Here is a 21,539-nt window from a genome sequence, read left to right on the forward strand (position 1 = left end):
GACAATGCTCATAGCTATTCAACAAGACGATTACCTCCACTCTGACATATATATATAACTATAAATATAATTATGCTAAACATGCATAAACACTTCATAACATATACACTAACACACGTGAACATGGATGGAACATAAAGGAGCTCTGTATATGTCACCTGAACTGCCAGGACTGCTGGACAAAATAGGACTGCGCTGACCAGCTGCCCCTGGCTCAATCTCGTCAAGACCAGCAGACTTGTGAAATCGACTGACCCTGTTGACAACCCTGGCCTGGCAGTGAGTACGAGCACATATATTTCCTGGAAGAGAATGATTCAATAATAAGTCAACCTTGTAATGCCACAAGATGAAATGGAATTATATTATGCATATATTCTGTACCAAAAAGTAAACTATAATCTAGGAATATAGAAATTTTAGTAATGAGAGCCATGGAGTTTATAGGCATAATACATGTAAAAATAGTACTTTTTAAATATATATATACTTTAAAGTGTGAACAAATTTTGTTTCTCTTATCAACTGTGATATAAATATATATAAAGATCACAGTTGTCAAGAGAAACAAAATTTGTTCACACCTTTTGTTACAGTTCGATCATTGAATACAACTGAGATCTATAGTCTGTTTAGTTACTGCACCAATTAAAAAAAAAACGTATAAATGGCTCACTGCAAAAAGAGGCAAATAGATTCTTAGTCCTCTTTTGTTCCAAATAAATACCCTTGAAAAAACATCTCTGAAACATGAGCTTCCCAGATAGTAATAAATGGCTAGGACAATGATGGACAAAAAATTATGTAAATAAATGGACAAGCTTTTTTTCTTTACAAAAACCTACAAAAAAAAAAGGAATATTTAATCGCAAGATCAACTTCCTTAGTTAGTCATTGTGAAAAAAAACAGTGACCATTTTTTTAGTCTTTTGGATCATTTGTACACATTTTAAATTGTAGACTAAAATAAAACACAAATTATTTTGTAGGGGGATTTGGAGTTTTGAAGAATACAATGCAAAAAAAAAACAAATTTTTTTTTTTTTAAAAACCTGTAGAGAAATAATTGTTCAGTACATGACTGACATGTTAATGCCTTAAATAGCTTTGAAAAATAGTGAATGAACAAATTAAATACCAATCCATAACTCACCCCCATATGGTGTAATTGGAAAAACATGAGTTGTTCCCCTGTGGGTGCTAACTGTAATCCAACGGCTGTCATTGGTGAATGATATGTCTATAACCTAGAAGAGTGATAAAGCACACAAAATAATAGAAAACATAATAATTTCCTATAAATAAAGATTGAAGAGTGAAAAATCTAATAGCATAATAAAATATTATCCTTTTAAATTTATTGCATAAATTTAGTTAAAACAATAATAATAATAATAATAATAATAATAATAATAATAATAAGTTAGAAAAAAACAATAAAGACGAGTAAAAGAAAAATATTCATTAAAAAAATGCCATCATAAGGATTCTATATAACAAATAAATGGGAATGAAGTCTATATCTTGGGCAAAGTAAAGCAATGAAATCCACTATCAGCTTTCAAAGGATACCTACCTTAGCAGTAGTGTCTCCTCTGTGAAGCGTGTACAGGTGATGGACAGCACCCAGAGACGAGGAACAGGGGTGGGCCACAAGGCTAAACACATGAAAGTTATGACCTGGAAAGAAAAGAAAACAATCAACATAGAGCCTAGATACCTGAGAAACCACATCAATAAGCTATACATAAATAACTCGGAAACCACAATTAAATAAGAATCTTAGTTTAAATGAAATGAAAATGAATTTTAAAAAAAATATTTATACATTTATTTGGAAATAGTAAAAAAAAGTAAAGTTTCCCCTTTCAGACCTTGCGATCTATGGAGCAGATGATGATAAGGTCAACTGTTTCTTTGGCCAACGGTTATCGAGCAGGGTGTTATGTGGCCAGCACAACGACCAACCACTTTTACTTTACCCAACTTAAGTCTGGTACACATTAAAGAGTTGGGTGGACTCAGGGGTGCCCTACAAATCCCGAAATTCAAAATCACAGTCTTCACCGGGATTCGAACCCAGGACCTCAGGTTCGGAAGCCAAGTGCTTAACCATTCGAGAACCGCGCCCTTTTATTTGAAAATAACTTTTTTTTAAATTGAGTAAAACAATTTGGAATTTAATTATACAAAATAATCACAATAAAAAAACAAATAACATAATTTTTCTTTTTAAAAAATCAATTCCTAATTTATAAATATGACGATATATTACTTTCCTTTACTCCATTTATTTCTTGTGATGAATGATTATGGCTAGGAGACCTACCAATGAACTCTACATAATCATGTTCTTCTAACAGTCTACATAAGATGAATAAAATGTTCAGGGTATGTCTACTTATTTATTCAATTCTACTGATTACAAACACACATCTGAGTTGAGTGTGGAAATTCCTGCTGATCCTTGTTCAAGACGTAAGCCAAAATTAATTTTAAGAATTATATTTTGTGTGGCCAATCTGGTAGTTATTTTTTTTCCCAAAGTTATTTACAAACTGTTGAATTTTCTAAGAAAATCATCAGAGCTGCTTTCAAAAAATATTTAGAGTAGTACACCTTATTTACAGATCTGTTACATTAAAAACTTTACACATACTATCTTGTAAAAAAGTTTTTTCTATTACCAAGTTTACAGGCAGTTGCCAAAAGCACTCCAGTCGGGTCAAAAGCCATGGCAGCCACTGGCTCATTGGCATGGGCATGGAAGTGAGCAATCAAACCCTCGATGTCCGGGTCGTCTGAGACATAGAACTGGGACACATCTGATGATTTGCCACCCTGTGAGCATCAAGAGTGAGAGAGTTAATACAGAAAGAGAACATTAATATCCTTCGGCTATCTTCTCTTTTGTCATTTATCATGAAGGCAGCTAGTTATTTAACCCAAAAGTCAAAAATCCATTAGAAAAGCTAAAAGGATGTCCTGATATCCAGAAGTAAAAATCAGATCTCACAAGATTAAACATAAGACCATATGTTCAGTAGTCAAACAATTTACTTTTTCTTTGCCATGCATTATGTGTAAGGTAATGAAGTTGTATAAAACTATTGCTAGTTAAAAGTTAGAAAGAGTTACTTGTAAAACCAAATCCTGCTTCTTTAATTTTAGCTGTTATCAACTATTGTAGGGTATTACCTAAACAAAGGAGCACTTCTATGTTGGTGTTGTTTTTTTTTATTTAGATTACGCACAAAATAAATGTCAGTTTATTAAAATGATAAATAAATAAGATAAACTCTGGTCAAAGGAAGTCATTCATAATTAAATGATGGAAGACATGAAAGAATGGACGGGCTTGTCTTTGAAAGAGATTCTATTCAAGGAGAAAGACGGAGAGGAATAGCGAGATAGAGAGAATAGTTCAACAGATTAAGGGATAGGTGAAGGTAAAGGTGAAGCAGGGTCTGGAATACATTAAAATTTTAGCTAAAATGTCTTTATAAACGAAAAAAAAAACCATAAAAAACATCAAAGCACTAAAGTTGTCTCTAAACACAATGACAAACTAATTTATTTTTAAAAGACTTCAACATTTCAGAAATAAACCCTGGACAAAAGTAGAACAATGACATCTGACTAATTCTACAGAAATGTCTCAGATCAACAATTACATAAGAACCCAAGACTCTACAAAGAGATCACATACATCTAGTAATACAAGATTCATTAATTTTTTAAAACTGTATTTAGCTTGCCTGGTCCACACGGAGAGACTTAAGATCATACACAGAGACTATGCCTGGACGGTAACCATTCTCATCTGCAGGAGATGGCTCTGGCTTTTTAGGTGGTGGAGTCGATTTGGCTCCTGTGACACTGCTAACCATTGCTTCTCCAAACATGGTCAGACCTTTGAAAGCTCCCTGTATATATAAATCATCAACTATTTATTTATAGCTAAACAAAGACGAAAAAAACATAAATAATATCTTGCCATTTAAAATGTGACAGAATTTCTTTGCTATGCATGCCCGGAAAGATGTAGACAAGTGTCAGTAGTCATTTCCAACCCCTGTCTCTTAAGCAGACAATTCTAAACAAGTAAAGGTCTAGTCCAGACTAATGAACTGCAAATTCACCTTGAGCCCTTCATCACAAGGCCAGAATAAGATAATGAAATTAGTGCATTGCTGAAATTTTAGTATTAATCTGACACCAGGCATTGCACCAGATTAGTAGACCATTAGGAGTAAATCCCCTTCACCCAGTGGGGGACAAATGGTAGAATCAAGAAGATAATACATTGAATGGACAACTATTCTGAAGTTTCTGTTTATTAATGTCATGTGTACATAAAACACAGTCTTAAGTTAATACATTCAAGTCCAAGTGAATTCTTTTTTTATTTTCTTTCTCAAATTGTTTTTATTCTTTTCTTCTTTTCCATCAGAACTTCATGGAGGGTGGGGTGGTGGAACCTAAAAGCTAATCTCAAACACGGCTCTAAATATTTTCCTACAAATTTAAGAAGTGATGTATATCGTTGGGGAAAGAATTACTAACTTGTTGGCTACACAGGGAAAACTCTAGTTTGATTGTTAACTTTTTCAAAGTAAAAAAAAAATTAATTAAAATTTGGCTTGAGAACTAGCCCTAGGTCTAGATCCAACATTGGTTTTGAAAGGACTATATTGCATTCATGAATTTCCAAATGTAAGGCATTATGAAGTCAAGAGTTTAATAAATATAAATTAATGTTCAGGAAAATTTTTTGCATCGACTTCTTAGTCTAGCTCTAAAGGCCTATCATTTGCATATTATAAAGTTTAGATCTATTCACTTGCTTCTCCAGGATTCTTTCTCAGGGGGATGGGGGGGAGGAGTAAAAATGTTTGTTTAATCTTACATTCGTTAGTTAGTAAGTAAAAAAACATTCCTTTTTAAAGGAGGTATTGCCTTTTTGAAAAAGTATTTTTCTTGTTCTTTATTTTTGTATTTGTTAACATTGTGTTTATGTGTATGTGTTTGTTATTAGTATGTAGAGTTATTCCCCTTGGTAAGAAAGTTCATAGCACAGTGTTGTGTGTAACCTCGTACTATGAGGGTGTGTAAATAAATGGACTGTTGAATATGGCGTTATAGTGTTGTGGTCGTTTATAGTTATTAAGTGTAGCGTTTCTAGATTAACAAGTGGTAGCAGAGCGTGTAAGTAAACGTATTTACTTAGTTGATCCTATTTAAAGCGATAATGGCCACAAGAATTGAGTTTCCATCCTTTTTGAAAGATATGCCTTATGAATTATATAAGAAAGAACTGCTAGCGTGGAATGAAATCACGGAGCTAAAGAAAGAGAAGAAAGCGAAAGTCGTAGCCCTTTCATTACCACAAGGCAGTGAGTCAAGGATTAGAGAGAAGGTATTTGAGCAATTAGAGCTGTCGGAGCTCAAGTGTCAGGAAGGTTTCGAGAATCTATTGAAGTTTCTAGATACGAACTTGGCTAAAGACGACCTGGCAGACAGTATTGATAAATTTGATGATTTTGAAAACTTCAGGCAAAGGGAAAATCAATCCATACATGATTTTATCTCAGAGTTTGACACAAAGTATAAGAGATTAGAACAGAAACGAATGAAAATGTTACCTGAGATTCTGGCCTTCAAACTGCTCAGAAAGGCAAGAATTACGCAAACTGAGAAGATGCTAGTTCTGACAGGTATGAACTTTGCTAGTCGGGAGACGCTGTATGAAGAAGCAAAGGCATCTCTTAGAAAGTTCAAAGGAGAAGTTAATAAAGGGAAAGAGTTGGATGCCTGTATCAAACTTGAGCCAAGGTGTTTGTCTGAGAATGAGGAGGCTTTATGGGCGGCTGGCTACAAGAAACATGAACCGTTTAGCAGTTTGGGAAGACGAGGTGAACAACAGTTGAACCACAGCAGACGTGAAAACTTCAAGAGCTTTGAAAGACGAGATAAAGAGCAGTTGAAATCTACCAGCAAGCTGAAAGTGGAACATCATGGAAGTAGATTATATAAAGGTGGAAGTCACTTTAGAGGTGAAGGTCAAGTCAGAAACATTGCTCGAGATCAGTTCTCTCAACCAAGAAAGAAAGGTTTAAACCCATTAGGTCGTGATGGAAATGTTTTGAGATGCTTATCTTGTGGGTCATATAGACATCTTTTGTCTAAATGTCCAGACAGCTGGGAGAATCTGACAGAGACGTTCAAAGTTGTAGAGGATGAAAAGGGAACTTGTCCGTTTACTGGAGACCACAGAGAGAAAGATTTCACAGCGAGGTTATGAGGGCAGTGCACGCTCCAGTAGAGCGATGAATTTTTTTAATGATTGACAGTGGTGGAGAAATTCAAGGCTGACCTGCTTCTAGAATGTGCACGAATTTTGAAGCTACACATGTGTAGTAGAGCTGATAGTATAGTTTGGACAATACTTCTTCAAGGTCACGGTCAGAGAGAATTATAATCCTACTGTAGCTGACTGTGTGTGTGGAGACTACTTTCAGTTCCTGTGACTGAAAAAACAAAAACAAAGTGAACACACCTGTGTCGAAATATTAGGCAGAATATTTTGACTTGGTGACCTTTTGTTCTAGCGACCAGAAGGAAACATCTGTGTGTTAGTCTGAGACAATGTGAATCTATCTGCTCTACCCACAAGTTTGCTGAGTATAGAGACATTGTTTTTGTTTTCCTTAACAACTGGCATTACTTTCTCGTATCGCCATTGAGTCACTCTTGATTCATACGATGTGTGTCAAGTTTGAAAACAGCACTGCAACAGAGCAGATTGTTAACAGTTCCTCTCCCCCCCCCCCCCCCCCCAAGTCTTGTGACCCCACTATATTGATCAGACTGCAGAGCATTGTCAACATTTCTTTACCCCACTACATTTAATCTTCTTTGTGTGGGAAGAACGTTTTTTGAAACCTGGGCGAATGAGACAATGTATTTATGGTGAATGCCTACACCACCAACAGAAAGATGCTATCTACACTTGTCACTGTTAACATCAACGTTACCATCAGAGAATACAGAACTAGTGAAGAAACAAGGTGACGTCTGACAGTACAAGTCTTTTGGTGGGGCAACTTACCACCATAACATCCTCAGAACAATATACTCCATTCATGATGTCTTTTGAGCCCTACATTCTTAGGCTGTATGGCTCCATATATAGTGTTGTACCCCCCCCCCCCCAATCTTCAGGACATTTTATTGTATTCCTAGTCTTATCAACTCTATGTCGACAACCCATTGATTCCATTCTATGTGCACAGTTTGACATTTAGATAGTCTTCAACTTACAGCCAATGTTTGACCAAATACGAAGGTACACGAATCGCCGTGATGAGTGACCAAGGCCCTGCATTACCAAACACCAAATAAGAATGCTGATCAGTTGAGACGGACACATAAAGAAGACTGGCTGAAATCTGGCTGTTTCTAATTTACATGTATTTGTATATTGTGCAACATGATGCACCGTATTATTTTCCTCTCATTGTTATGATACTTGTTTTTAGTTTTATTTTCGCTTCACACTAGTACTTTGCTTACGTTTCTCTGATACCTGTTCTTTTGTTTTCATTTTGTTCAAATTTTGATTATATTTCTTTAATGAACACACAATGTCAGAAGACGTAATACAATTTAATTATTGCTCTCCAGAATACTCCTCTTACCATTTGACATATACTACTCAAATCTATCCATTTACATGTGCAGGTCTAATATCATGTCATTTTATTGTATGTCATTGATGTTCGTAGCCTACACTATTACATTATGCATACATAAAATTTATTATTTTGATTAGTTAAAATTTTGCTGTACAAGTTTTATTGAATGTAGGCCTAATGCTAAGGCAACTCTGAACATACTAGACAGAGCTACATTTCTTTTTTTAAAGTTGCCATTTTTTTTTGTTTTTCTCTATTCTCACTCTACACATTCTCCTTGATGTTTGAGAAGATTGAATTGTATATAGTAGACAAGGACACTTGTAATGTATTCTTTTATAATTTGAGGTAGTCAGAGGTACTATCATCTATTTTTGTTTCGTTATGTAGCCTATATGCTCAGTTTTACTTAGCCTTCGAAATGCAATAAAAAAGAGAAAGAGAGGAAGACTTGAATGAATGAAGAAAGGAATGAAAGAAAGAATGAAAGAAAGAAAAAAAAAAGAAATTGTAATTAATGTTAACATTGTGTTTATGTGTATGTGTTTGTTATTAGTATGTAGAGTTATTCCCCTTGGTAAGAAAGTTCATAGCATAGTGTTGTGTGTTACCTTGTACTATGAGGGTGTGTAAATAAATGGACTGTTGAATATGGCGTTATAGTGTTGTGGTCGTTTATAGTTATTAAGTGTAGCGTTTCTAGATTAACAGTATTCATATTATTTCCTTCTTATTTTTCCTTTAATGCTAATCGTTGATACTTACAAACCACTTTTTTTTTTATTATATAAATCGATATCACTTCGATATTTCTTTTATTAAAATGAAAATCAGGGATTCTTTTTACATTCCATTTTTTGTTAAGTTAAAAAATACTGGTAATTAATTTCTAAAGAACTTCAAAAAAAAAAAGTCACTATGTAGCTCTAGTAGCTAACTGAATGGTATCAAACCGCTACTCCCACCACTCTTGCGTTCTTCATTGCTATCAAGAAATAATTAACGCAGATGTATAGATCTGGGCGCAACGTGTTCACCCCATCTTTTCTGTTGTTTTTTTTCTCCCATAGGACAGCCTCTGTGACCCGCTCCTAAGCTAGTTTAGAGAGGGGAAAGAATGATAGGAAAAGTTTAACATGATGGGTTAAATTCATATTTGCCTAATGGTGGTAATTTTCGTGAGATTTTTGTGTTATGGAAGGCTGGTCTGAAAATAATTGTTAGTAAGCAAGTGAATCAGTATGTTACTTTCCTTATCTCTTCACAAGAAGAGCAGCTATTGTTGTTTTTTTTTCTGTCTGTGTATTGGTAAAATAAAAAGTACTTTTTGAAAATCTCAAAAAAGGTGCAAGGGTTACTTAAGATCTCCTTTAAGTCTATCTATTTTATAATGTTGTATCCAAAATTATGCACACACATGTAAACTATAATTTAAATACATTTTTAAAAATTCCTGGAGTGTGCACTCTGTAGCATTGATATTAACCCGTCTGTTAGCATTTACAAGTAAATAACATAAACTCACTCAGTAAACTTCCAGGTGCTTTTTTTTAAAAACATTTTTGTATGAATACTTTAAAGATACCCTAACAGTTCATGTTACTTATGACCCACCTTGGCAGCACTAATGACTGTAGCGGCATAGGACTGGGCTCCATCACCTGACATCCCCCCACAGGATTGGTGAACTGGTAACAGCTTCAAAAGTACAAGGAAAAAAAATATTAACCTCAAGTTACAGTAAAATAATTGTTCATAATTATTTATGTGTGTGGTTTTTTTTGTTCCGCTATATATTACTATCTAAAACACAGTGAAACTGAATGGGCAGAAAATATTATCACTCACCCTTTTATCTGCATACGCCAGCCACCTGTCTCCCAGTGCTATTGGGTTTATTTTTGGTCCAGGACATGGATAGCAGCCTAATGGAGTAGAACAAAACATTTGAGGGGTCAAGATGTAAGTATTACTCTTATACTAATATAAACTAATAAACATACACAGAAAGCATACAAAATCATACTTCATTTACAATAAAAGATAATAAATTAGAAACAAATGATGATGGTAGCAGATATCTATGGATGATCAGGGTTCTAATCCTCTTTTAGCATTATTTTACTCCTCAACAAATATTTAAGCTCATTTTTTAACTCATATAAAGAGACTGAAATCAGAGGAGGAGGGGTGGTCATGGGCTAAAGCAATTCACATGGCTTCAGAAATGAGGTGAATCCTGTGAAGGCTGGCAGTCAAAAACATAAACAAGTCATTTGCCAGGGGAAGGAACAGAGGGTGATGGCTGTATGACAATCTAGTTAACAGCTGGCCACAGTAACAACTAGGAATGTAGTGGCTGAATGGTGAAGTACTTGCCTTTCGAACCGAGGGGCCCTAGGTTCAAATCTCAGCAAACATTGGGATTTCGAATTTCGGGATTTCTAATTGTTACCTAACATTAGTTGGGGAAAGTAAAAGCTCAAAAAAAAACATTTTAATATTAACCTGATGGGCAAGAGCAGCAGAAGCAGTGGGAATGTGCAATTGATAACCACTACTGACTTGTTTTACTATCATGTGAAAAAGGTCTTAAATGTAATTAAAAAAAAAAAATTTATATTTTTATAATTTATATTTTCTTAGCCATTCCAACCTGTGATCAGTAGAATCTGTCTTAGTCTGCAGGCATCAAACACAACAAGTTTCTCCTGTAAGACGATAACCACAAACCTGCAAAGAATAAACCAAGGTTAAACTCGAATAAATAAAAAAAATATTAAGCTATCATTCACAATGACAATTCCGAGTGAGTACATTTTGAATTTATTTTGAAAGCAATAATTTCCTATAAAATCTATGAGATCTATATTTATAGTAACATGGAAATATACATTTCTAGGATTAACTCTTTCTCTCCATAATTATTTACCACATTCTGGTGGAATCAACGTTGGTATCGTCAGTTAGGAGAGAAAGAGTTAACAAGCATAAAGAGCTTAGAAATGCGATTTAATTTTTGATTAAGGATGTCTCAAGTTTTTAATATTTTTTAGGACTAATATTTTTAAGACTATTATTATCTTTAATATCTAAATGGTTGTATTTCTATATGTTTATTTCTTTTGTGGTTGAATTTTTCACAGTGTCTGGCAGAGGCAGTTCAGAGCATGTTCATCTCTCTAAATCATTTTTTTTTACCAATAATCTAGTCATTTATCTTTAAATTTTTGCTTCTAAAAAGCAGCATCTATTGACTACTTTACCAGTAATATTGAGCACTAGAGATTTTGTGTCATGGGTACCTGCAACTGTCATTTATGATTGCCAAGACACTTTTTAACTACCATACCTGTCCTGCTTCTTGCAGTAACTATAAAATTATTTATTATTAAAAGACATAGCACCAACCTCTTATTGCTCTCTATATTGTGAACCAGCTGCGTCTTCCATGATGCACTGCTGACTTCATCGCCTGTCTTCAAAGAAATAAACTTCACACCACAGAATGGGTTACCAGCGCTGAAACAACCAAACGAAAAATTCATAATTCTGTATCTAATAGCAAAATACCAGAAAATTTGTCCAAATGAAGTTGCTCATGATAAAAAAAAAATTCTGAAAAAATTAAATAAACTGTGATGGTGAGAGGCTATTTCACTTAGCTACCTAACGAATGGAGTCTGAAGTTCGTGTTCGACTCCAGATGTAGACCAGGAATTTTTTATTGAGATTTGACTCAAGCTGAGTTGCGTTTGCCGAGCACCCAAATGTACCCCTTCCATCTACACTTCCACAAAGGAGATTACCCCAGAGCCTACTGAGCATGTCATAGCATGAAAGATGAAAATACAAAAGAATCTACACTTCCACAAAGGAGATTACCCCAGAGCCTACTGAGCATGTCATAACATGAAAGATGAAAATACAAAAGAATTTTTTTTTCTTAATAACAATAAAAAAACAACTTTTTTTCCAAACAACTGCCATTGTAGGTATAAATTTAAAAAAAAAATAAAAATTTAAATGCATAGGGAAAACTATACTCTTTTTGTTTACATAGCTCTATTAGATTCAAGTCAGTCCTTCATGGAAGGTGGATGCTGATCTCAAAATCAGCTCTAATAATTTTCCTATGAATTTAACAGTTGCTGTATATCACTTAGAAAAGAATTACTAGCTCGTTGGCCCTATGGGAAATATTCTAGTTTACTTTTACAATTTTTTCAAACTACAAAAAAAAATTTAAATCTAAATTTGGCGAGAGACTAAGTCTAGATCTAAATCGTACATTAATTTTGAAAGGACTACCGCATTTTGAAAAGACTATTTCTGAATGTAAGGCTTTATTGATTCAAGAGTTGTATAAATTATTGTTTAGGAAAATTTTTTTACATTGTCTTCTAAATGCTTATCATTGGAATATTAAAAAGTGTACTAGATCTATAAATTCACTTAACCAGGAGTCTTTCTCTGGGAGAAGGGGTAAGGGGAAGGGTAAATTAAAAAAAAAAATCTACCATTCATTAATTTTAAAGAGAAAAACAATCACTCAATAAGTTACATAAAGGAGGTAATGTCTTTTTTAAAAATGTATTCTAGCATTCTCCACATGTATTTTCTAATGTTTTAAAAAAAAATAATTTTACTCTCTGAAAACTCTGAGTACCTTGATGAGTCACAGATAGCAGCTATTGGTCTCTTATTTTTGTATGTGTCCATCTCTGGGCTAGGAGTGGGCAGGATACGGAAACAGGAGACTGGACCTTGTCGGAGAGAGAAGACCTCCACAGCTTCACCACTGTGCTGGAAAAAAAGTCAAAGTCTCATTAAAAAATATGAGACTTTTTTTTATCAATGAATTTAGCCAAAAAATAAGATTTGGAGACATCCGTTAATGATTCTAGCAATGGTAAAGTTATGATGGTCAGTGGTGGGAATTAATGATTCTAACAATGGTCAAGTCATGATGGTCAGTGGTGGGAATTAATGATTCTAGCAATGGTCAAGTCATGATGGTCAGTGGTGGGAATATATTAATGATTCTAGCAATGGTCAAGTCATGATGGTCACTGGTGGGGATTAATGATTCTAGCAATGGTCAAGTCATGATGGTCAGTGGTGGGAATTAATGATCTAGCAATGGTCAAGTCATGATGGTCAGTGGTGGGAATATATTAATGATTCTAGCAATGGTCAAGTCATGATGGTCACTGGTGGGAATTAATGATTCTAGCAATGGTCAAGTCATGATGGTCAGTGGTGGGAATATATTAATGATTCTAGCAATGGTCAAGTCATGATGGTCACTGGTGGGAATTAATGATTCTAGCAATGGTCAAGTCATGATGGTCAGTGGTGGGAATTAATGATTCTAGCAATGGTCAAGTCATGATGGTCAGTGGTGGGAATTACTGAATGGAATTAAACCTCAGACCTTCAGAATTTGACTATTCGGAGTAATTGCCACCTACCATGATGAGCCATACTTGTACTCCATCTGGGTATCCTAGGATGGCAACGAGGGGAACAGCTTTCTGCTCCAGTCCTCTAAGGTTTGGGTTCGAGTTTAGATCTGCAATAAAGTGTTACCATCAATGAGATACAAATAAAAAAGCTGTTGTAAACAATGATGATTTATGTCAGACTAGGCAGTGGCGTAGCTAGGGTATTTGATGCCTGGTGCGGCAGGTCCTCATGATGCCCCCCCCCAACAAAAAGTCCTTTTTTTTCTCCAAAAGAAATGTGTATTTAATGTTAAAGTATTGCTAATTTGGAAAAAAATCTATTTTACAAAAAAGATACTACAAATAAATCTTATGCTTTCTTTTTAGCAATTTATCAATAATTTTATCAACATCTTTTTTTAGCGGCCCCCGAAAAGGGAAAAGTCGCTATTAATTTGTGTTGAAAGTCTTTACACCCGTCCGTCCGTCCCGTTTAGATCTCATAAACTAGAAAAGATAGTGAAAATCCGACATCATAATATTTTAGACCATTCAAAGTTCTGATGCAACAGCTACTTTTTTCTTTTTTGAAAGCGAAAAAATTAATTTTTCAAATCACTTATGCAAGCAGTTTTTTTTTGGTATAAAAATACACCACTTTTACAACTATTCACTATTTATAATAACGAACATGGGAGGCTCTAGTGGGGAAGGTTGCTATCTACCATATTTTTAACTCATTTATGCAAATAGTTTTCGATTTTTTGTCAATTTTTTTTTTACATTTGTATTGCTATGTTATGTAAGTTCTGTCATACTAACTACTACATTAATACACAAAAAGTTTACCTTTTTTAAAGAGAAAAAATCTATTTAGTGTGCATATAAGTTGGACATAATTTAAAACAACAATTAATATGTAGTTTTTCATATTATCGTGTGAACTGCAGCACTGTCTCACTGCTGTAAAACACCGAACTAAAGGGGAAAAAAATTACGGAAATGTTTTTTTCTTGAGGATTTGAATAAGAGATTGGCACTTTACAAAACAATTAGATTAATTAGATATTAATTATAAGACTCTTTCTATTCATAGGAAATTTGTTTTTGCCAATATTTCTATGAATACCATCAAGAATTTTTTCATCTGAGGATTCAATAGTAGGGAAAGCGACACACCGCATCATGATATTGCTCAAATTGGATGATAACTTCTTATATGTGTGTTTCTACAGAATCTTCGTGCTTTTGCTTGGTATTTTTATTTTCATTCAGCCAATATTGCACTAGTTTTGGAAGTTTAATCCAGCCTTGACATGTCAGGTGTAGGGGCTACTGTCCAATAAAAATGAAATTTTTGAAAATTGTTCACTTGCTGTAGGATTTGATTTCGTAATCGTCCAAAATTACAATAAACTCGTTTTGTATTTGTGTGGAACTAAGCTTGGTTCGAAGCACATGTTATGTCAGGAGTGGTTTGTTCTTGGATAATGGTTTCACCAAATCCAAGAAATTGCTTTCATTTTTGACCCTCCACTACTTCTTTAACTTGTTTGCGATGTCCACGGTGTGCCAGATTTGGCTTTGTACTGATTCCCAATTCTTTAATTAAATCTTGCGCCTAGGCGCCTTGCTGTCAATACAGTTCCCTACTCGCAGACAACTAAAAGTTCCCTCCAAGCGGTTGCTGAATGTGAGCTCTATTGGTCACATTTATAGTTTTCCATTTTCATAGATAACTTCCATTACTCATTAAATCTGTCGTTGAATTTAAATGTAGATGTAGTACTTTACCTTGTTGAGAAGAGTAAGCAGGGGTATCAAAAATAAATTTTGTTTAGTAATACATCCACTTTCTCAAAACTGTGGCATTAGCTGGAAGAAGGAGACTTTCCAAAGCTTTCTGGCCTGTCCTATTGCTGAGTTTGTGTTTACATTTCAACATTATAATGATGATCAGATGAAACAAAAAATGCGCCGAAAATAAAAGTCAAAATGTAAAAATATAGGCATTAAAATTGATAAGAAGTAGTGAATTCTTTCCGGAATGACTAAAACTAAAAAGAATCACAATGAAACGAAAATAAGCTACAAAAGTTAACTAGAGTCAAGAGGCATATTAATATAATCTAGATTTAGAGGAAACCCATGTACTAAACAATTTAATTTAAAGAAAATGTAACAACACAACTTTGTCCCTCATTATAATACAGAGCTTTGAACAATGAATGTACCATGTGACTCTGAAGAAAGTGTAAAAGTGCGTTCGCTTCAGAGCTTTAAACAAATGTAAATTAAATTGATTCAAGATAATCTGCAGCTTAAATGTATTGTAAGGAAGCATATAGGAGAAAAACCAATCAGCGAAATAAATACATTTGTTAGTGTTTCCTCTTTGTTATACAAATTTGTAGTTTTTACTGACAAAGTTTATCCTCGGCTTGATGCCCCCCATCCCTTGATGCCCTGTGCGGCCCGCACCACCCGCACACTGCTAGCTACGCCATTGAGACTAGGTAACAATTCCAATTCACTTTAGGATGATAGCAATATTTGTGTAATAGAAATGGTGAAGAAGAGTAAGAATATATTAATGGGAAATCAACAACAATAAATGTTTTTAACAAAAAAAAATTGTTTACAAAATATTTACTTATAAAAATACATTTCTGACATAAAGAATGTTAAACTATTTTTTAGAAAGGATTGATAATGATCATCATTTGTCAAATCCAATAATGAAAGGTAAATATTAACCACTGCACTACTATTTCTGCATTATTATTATGTTTTGTTTGATAGTTTAAAAATTACTTGCAAGCACATAAGATAACGATGTGGTGAATATATATGTCAGACCACTTGGCTTTTTTAACGAAGTGGTTAAGTTATTTAGGATATTACCGAATACAGATTTTTAGGGGAAAAAGCCCCAATTAGTGCAGTCAATATACTGTATTGTCAAGGAAGCAAACTAACAGCCTGGTCAAGTAATGCCAGCATAAACTTATCATACTTAACCTGTTGGGGCATACTTTGCCCATCCTCATCAGAACCATGACTTCTGATACTGTCACTGTGGAGAGAGCGTCAAAAGTGTTGCAGATCTTGTACGAGTGTCCCCCAGCTCTGGCAGTTAAGATGGACAGTAACTCAACTTGTATGGGGGCTACAAGGCATTATACCATATGACATTCCTTCTCTCGGAGTTTAACATCTTAACTCTAATTAAAGGCATTTTAAAGCCATTTCAGTGACTGGTGCAGTGTCCAGCAGAGAGAGCAAATATATTCATATAAAGATCAAGTTGCTTCAGACACACTAATCATTAATTATACTCCATTTTATTGAGTATTAACTTTCTCTAATTTTTACCCCACCAAATGTCCATTTTTTTTTGTCATGCTTAGGGACGTTAAACAAACTGAATCTCTGAAATAAAGACTTTTAGTCATACTAAGTAAGAAAACTTTCATTTAAAAGAAACTTATTTAGTATGTCACCTTTTTGTGCATTACCAAAAATCCTTTTTTTTTTTCATGTCGTAGAATTTTCTATTTTATTTCATATATAGAATTTAAAGTTGAGAATATCTTAAATTATGAGGCAACCTACCATTAACATCACACTGTTCAAAGCGTATCCAAGAAACTTTCTCTTTGTCATCTGTTTTAGGAGACGTACTGCAGTAAGCCTGTCCCACCTGAGGCACAACATCGGTAATGAAATCAAAAACACTTTCTGCAACTGTCTTGTCACTGGGGAAAAACAAAAGGAAATTCCACATGATTCTACATATTAAATAAATATATGTATACTGTATGGCCTTCTTCAGTGGTGAAGTGAATATGGATCATCTCATAGATAGAAACCTGAAAGTCTGGCCAGGGGCGTTAGCTTTGGTCCAAACAATGTGGCCCCCACAGCAGTCCGCCCCCCTTTTCATGCAGCTGATGTCTCCAAAGGAACAGCGAGTGTCAATACAGTTAAGGATAAATGATGTCAAATGTTCTGCCCTGTATAGCACTATGCGTCACCACTTTCACCTATCCCTTGGTCTGTTGAATTGTTGGGGTACCACACAAGATCTGTTAACCGTCTTTCTCCATTCCTCTCTGTTTTTTTGACAGAATTTCTTGGTAGGCCTGTCCATTCATTTATGTTGTTTCCCATTACTATCTCTATCTGCCTCTTCTTCTTTTTCCTGGTACAGTTCCCTAAAGGGAGGTCTTTGTGAGCCTTGAAGACCTTAGAGCTTAAGTTTGCATTTTTTTTATCAGGTCATCGTGGGGTCCAATTTCTGTACCAAGTCTCAGCCTGTCTATAATTTCTTCTTTATGCTACAAATGTTTAAGAGTCACCAGCTCTGGATTTTTCCTCAGGGTTGACTCCTGACACCGCCCCAATGTTTAGTTAACAGTTATAGCTGCAAATCAACTAAGGTTTGCTGGGTAGCCAGCCAGGCCAAGGCTAACAATATCCCCCAGTCAGATGCTTACTACATCTAGTTTAGTAGTTAGATCTCATCTAAGTATTCTAGATTCGAGTCTAATAAATATGTCAGTCTAAGACTGACTAAGTCTAAGTCATCTATACCCTAACTCTAAACTTATAAGTTCTACTAGTTATAGTGTACTGTATAGCATGGGCGTAGCCGGGGGGGGGGGGGGATGGGATCAGAATTTAGTAACTGATTTTTTCTTTGATTTTGTTTATTTTAGGTGAGATTTTAATACTAAACCATCACTTGCCCCAGCACTACCAGGGGTTTTTGCAGTTAAATCCCCCTCTTCTATAAAACAAATTTTAAAAATGCATACGAAAATCCCCAAATTCCAAGAGAACAGTTAAGGAAGATTTTGATTTTAAACTCCCCCTCCAAAATTTACGATAAACCCCCTCTTCAATAAAAAAAAAAGCAAATTACACACACAAAATTCTATGAGCGTAGCCAAAGGGGTTTTGAGTTTAAACCCCCCGCCAGCGGGGTTTGAAGCTAAAAAACACATCTTCAGTGTAAGAAAAAAAGCAAATTACACACTCAAAATTCTATGAGAGTTGCCAAAAGGGGTTTTGAGTTTAAACCCCCCTTCAGAGGGGTTTGATGCTAAAAAATACCTCTTCAATATAAAAAAGCAAATTACACACTAAAATTATTTGAGCATAGCCAATCCTATTGGGGTTTTTAGGTTTAAACCCCTTTCCTCCAGATGGCTTTTTTTAAAAGTTTAAAACCCCCTCCAGATGGTATTGAGTTTAACATTCCCCTACAGAGTGTTTTGAGGTGGAAAACATCTATCTTCAATATTATTCTAATTCAAACTACAGTTTCTAAATTCTATTACCGTAGCTAAATGGGGTTTTGAATTTAAAAAAAAAAAACAACTCCAGAGATTTTTTAGTTTAAAACTACCAACAGATGATTTTGACGATAAAACTTCCCTTTTCGATATAAAATCTAAAGCAAACTACAGTCACTTAATTCCAAGAGCGTATTCAAGATAGGTTACACATTTCTACCAGTGGCGGGGCTCCATTAATAAAGTGCAATGAATAGTCATCTGCCGAAATTGAAAAACACTAAATGTGGCTCAACAAAGATGGCTAAGACATATTTTAGGAGTCAGTTATAGAGATCGTGTCTAAATCAAGGAAATCCTATGCCGAAGTGGGAGTCGACCCCCTAGTAAGATTGTGATAGAGCGTCGCATGAAATTTGCGGGGCATGTTTTCTGACAAAATGAACTACGCATAAGAAGAGTTGCGATGACATCCTTGTACAACTTGGCACCACACATTCATGGAGGTCCTCTGAGCAGGTGGAAAGAGGCTTCAGACATTACCAGTGACAGATTTTTATGGAAACAGCTTGACGCAAATGCACTGAACAGCGCGGGAGGGTCTAAGTCAGTAAGAATAGCACATTAGGTTTTTGAAATAAAACTTTTTTAATAGCAGGAAAATGCACTGTAGATACCTCAGAATATGCATTTTGTTGACTTTCAATACCAGAAATAGTGCTTGGCGCAATGGGGGAGCTCCTAGCGCTACCCCAGAATGTAATAAAGATGATGTACACACACACACATAAATATTTTTAAAATTCGCGGGGGGGGGGGGGGGGTCAGGGAGAAGAGACAAATTCCCCAAAACCTCCCCCGATAAAAAATCCTGGCTACGCCCATGCTATATAGTAATACTATATTACTTTATTAGTATAGTCTCATAGTCTATCTATAGTCTATAGAAGTATAGAAAATGATAGATCTACAGACATTAGAATTAGACAACTACTACGACTACAGTACAGGTACAGTTCTAAATTACCCAGATATAGAATCTAGATCTAGATCTAGATTTAGAATTTAGATAGACTAGTTATTCTTAGTATTGATCTACTTCTACTACAAAATCACAAGTACAATCTACTATATAATAATTATATATAAGACTATATAGATCTACTGAGAGTAGAGTAGACCTAGGAGAGGACGTCTAGCCCCCGACTAGCACTAAAGTCTCAGTCTAGATTACTCTAGATCATCACACTCACAGTGACAGTCACACTACTCACAGATCTACATCACTCCTATTGACTAACCTGTAAGAATGCGGACGAACAATATTGCAGACAAATTTTGTTCCTTTTCTAGGTGATTCGGCAGCCATTTAATTAACTGTGAGTTAGATCTAGACTAGATCTACACTACAGTTGCTTTGTCTTTTTACATTTGAGTGAATGAAGTTTGTGTTTGTTTACAAAATGTTTGGTCAGAGGAAGCTGACGTCAGTAAGATATTTTTTTTTCTTCTACATAGTCTAAGGGCAGCTACTCAAATAATCTTGTAAATTGAAATTTGCATTAGGAGTTGCATGATCCTCCTTTTTTTTTTTTTTTTTTTTTTTTCAATTGCCAAAGAGCTGAGTTTAAAAGATTCTTGGAGGAACTCGCAGCCAATCGAAGCTTTATCGCCTCCACCTATCTGAAAAAAAAACTCGTGTTTTGGAAAGATACAAGCAGATGTAAATTATTACATCCTATATTAAGCGCTATACAGATTTCGCCTTTTCGCCCTCACAGACATAGAGGGAAAGTAGCTGGCCTCTAAAAGAGTCAGTTGAGAGCTCACTCTCACAAAGGCTGCAGGCAGGCCGGTCTTGGGCCACTGCAACCTATGCGGTCGCAGAGGGCCCCGCACTTTCATAGGGTCGCGCGAATTCTAGGTGTAAATTATTAAATTAAACCATTTTAACTTATTATTAAAGGGTTCCTGGAATTCTCCTGAAATTCTAAAATATACGAAAAAGTCATGAAAATCTCCTGAAATTATTAACATCTTCTGAAAACTGATGCGAATCTCCTTGAAAAACAAGACAAAAGTGATATTTTGCTAATCAATAGTAAATCTAAAATTCAGATCTAAATGTTTATCAGCTTTTTGTTGGAAAACTAGTATCTACTGTAGATGGCTCGTAAAGTTAATTTGACAGTGATTTTGTACTTAGTAAAGTATGAATAAAATTAAAAGACGAATTTATTTTCAAACAAAAAATCTAAATTTTCCCTTATTATTCTTATCGCAACCCAGAATGGGCCCCGCACAATCCATTTCGCACAGGGCCCTGCAATCTGCAGGACCAGCCATGGCTACAGGACAAACATTTGAGACTCAAAGATAAGTCAGTTGCGTAGATAGGAATTTCCATCCTTTGGAGTTTGGGGACCCTGCATTTTGCGTAATATTTTAATTTTTATTGTAAAAAAACACTCAATAGGGGGCCTCTGTCACGTGGGGGACCGGGGGAATTTTCAAATTCTCCCCCGTCCTCCCCCCACCCTAACTACACCACTGAGAAAAGCCATTACGGAAGACAGTCGCAGAAGACGGAAAGGAAACTAAAGTAGACCGCCAGCGGACAACGGCTTTGTCTGCACGAGATGCCAGTCACAACTGGGTTTGCGTAGTAAAACATCCTTAATCTTTAGAATCGAAGTCATTGACGTTATTATTATTACCGATGGCTTGTATCCCAGGACGCTCGGATTAGAAGCGAGACCATAGGCCGAGCACACCGGGGAACTCCTCCGTGTTCCATCTGAAATTGTCTAGTAGAGTTGTGCGTCGCACTTGGAACTCTAAGACCAGCAAAAGCGAACAAAAGCTCACTTCCACCAGCCTAAATTGGGCGTCGAGTTCCTCCTTCCCGCCACCCTGTCCGACGGGGGGTGAGACTCGGGGTTAAACTTAGAGTTTGTTTTTGCTTTCATTTCCAGTGGACACGGACACTCCGGACTCGCGGACTAGAGACACGGCCGAAGGCCGCACCAGTGGGACCTCCGTTGTGTTCCCATAATCTACCAGGCTAACCGTGCTGGACACGCCATTTATGTAAC

General features: G+C 35.5%; 1 protein-coding gene across 3 annotated transcripts in view; it reads right to left on the reverse strand.

The window, feature by feature from the left end:
* Positions 1-19,943, reverse strand: part of LOC106065585 (BCAS3 microtubule associated cell migration factor-like) — a 54,703-nt gene extending 34,760 nt beyond the window's left edge. For all 3 annotated transcript variants that reach the window (XM_056005851.1, XM_056005850.1, XM_056005849.1), the window contains exons 1-13: positions 19,746-19,943; positions 16,760-16,902; positions 13,172-13,272; positions 12,367-12,503; positions 11,109-11,219; positions 10,354-10,430; positions 9,546-9,622; positions 9,312-9,395; positions 3,759-3,926; positions 2,688-2,841; positions 1,577-1,680; positions 1,154-1,247; positions 159-302 (exon numbers count right to left, since the gene is read on the reverse strand). In XM_056005851.1, the coding sequence (XP_055861826.1) occupies positions 159-302; positions 1,154-1,247; positions 1,577-1,680; positions 2,688-2,841; positions 3,759-3,926; positions 9,312-9,395; positions 9,546-9,622; positions 10,354-10,430; positions 11,109-11,219; positions 12,367-12,503; positions 13,172-13,272; positions 16,760-16,902; positions 19,746-19,813 (1,462 nt within the window). In that variant the 5' untranslated portion in view covers positions 19,814-19,943. The remainder of the gene's footprint in view (positions 1-158; positions 303-1,153; positions 1,248-1,576; positions 1,681-2,687; positions 2,842-3,758; positions 3,927-9,311; positions 9,396-9,545; positions 9,623-10,353; positions 10,431-11,108; positions 11,220-12,366; positions 12,504-13,171; positions 13,273-16,759; positions 16,903-19,745) is intronic.
* Positions 19,944-21,539: the final 1,596 nt, after the last annotated feature.

The sequence above is a fragment of the Biomphalaria glabrata genome, chromosome 12, assembly GCF_947242115.1.
Source record: "Biomphalaria glabrata chromosome 12, xgBioGlab47.1, whole genome shotgun sequence".
In the NCBI taxonomy this organism is placed as follows: Eukaryota; Metazoa; Mollusca; class Gastropoda; family Planorbidae; genus Biomphalaria; species Biomphalaria glabrata.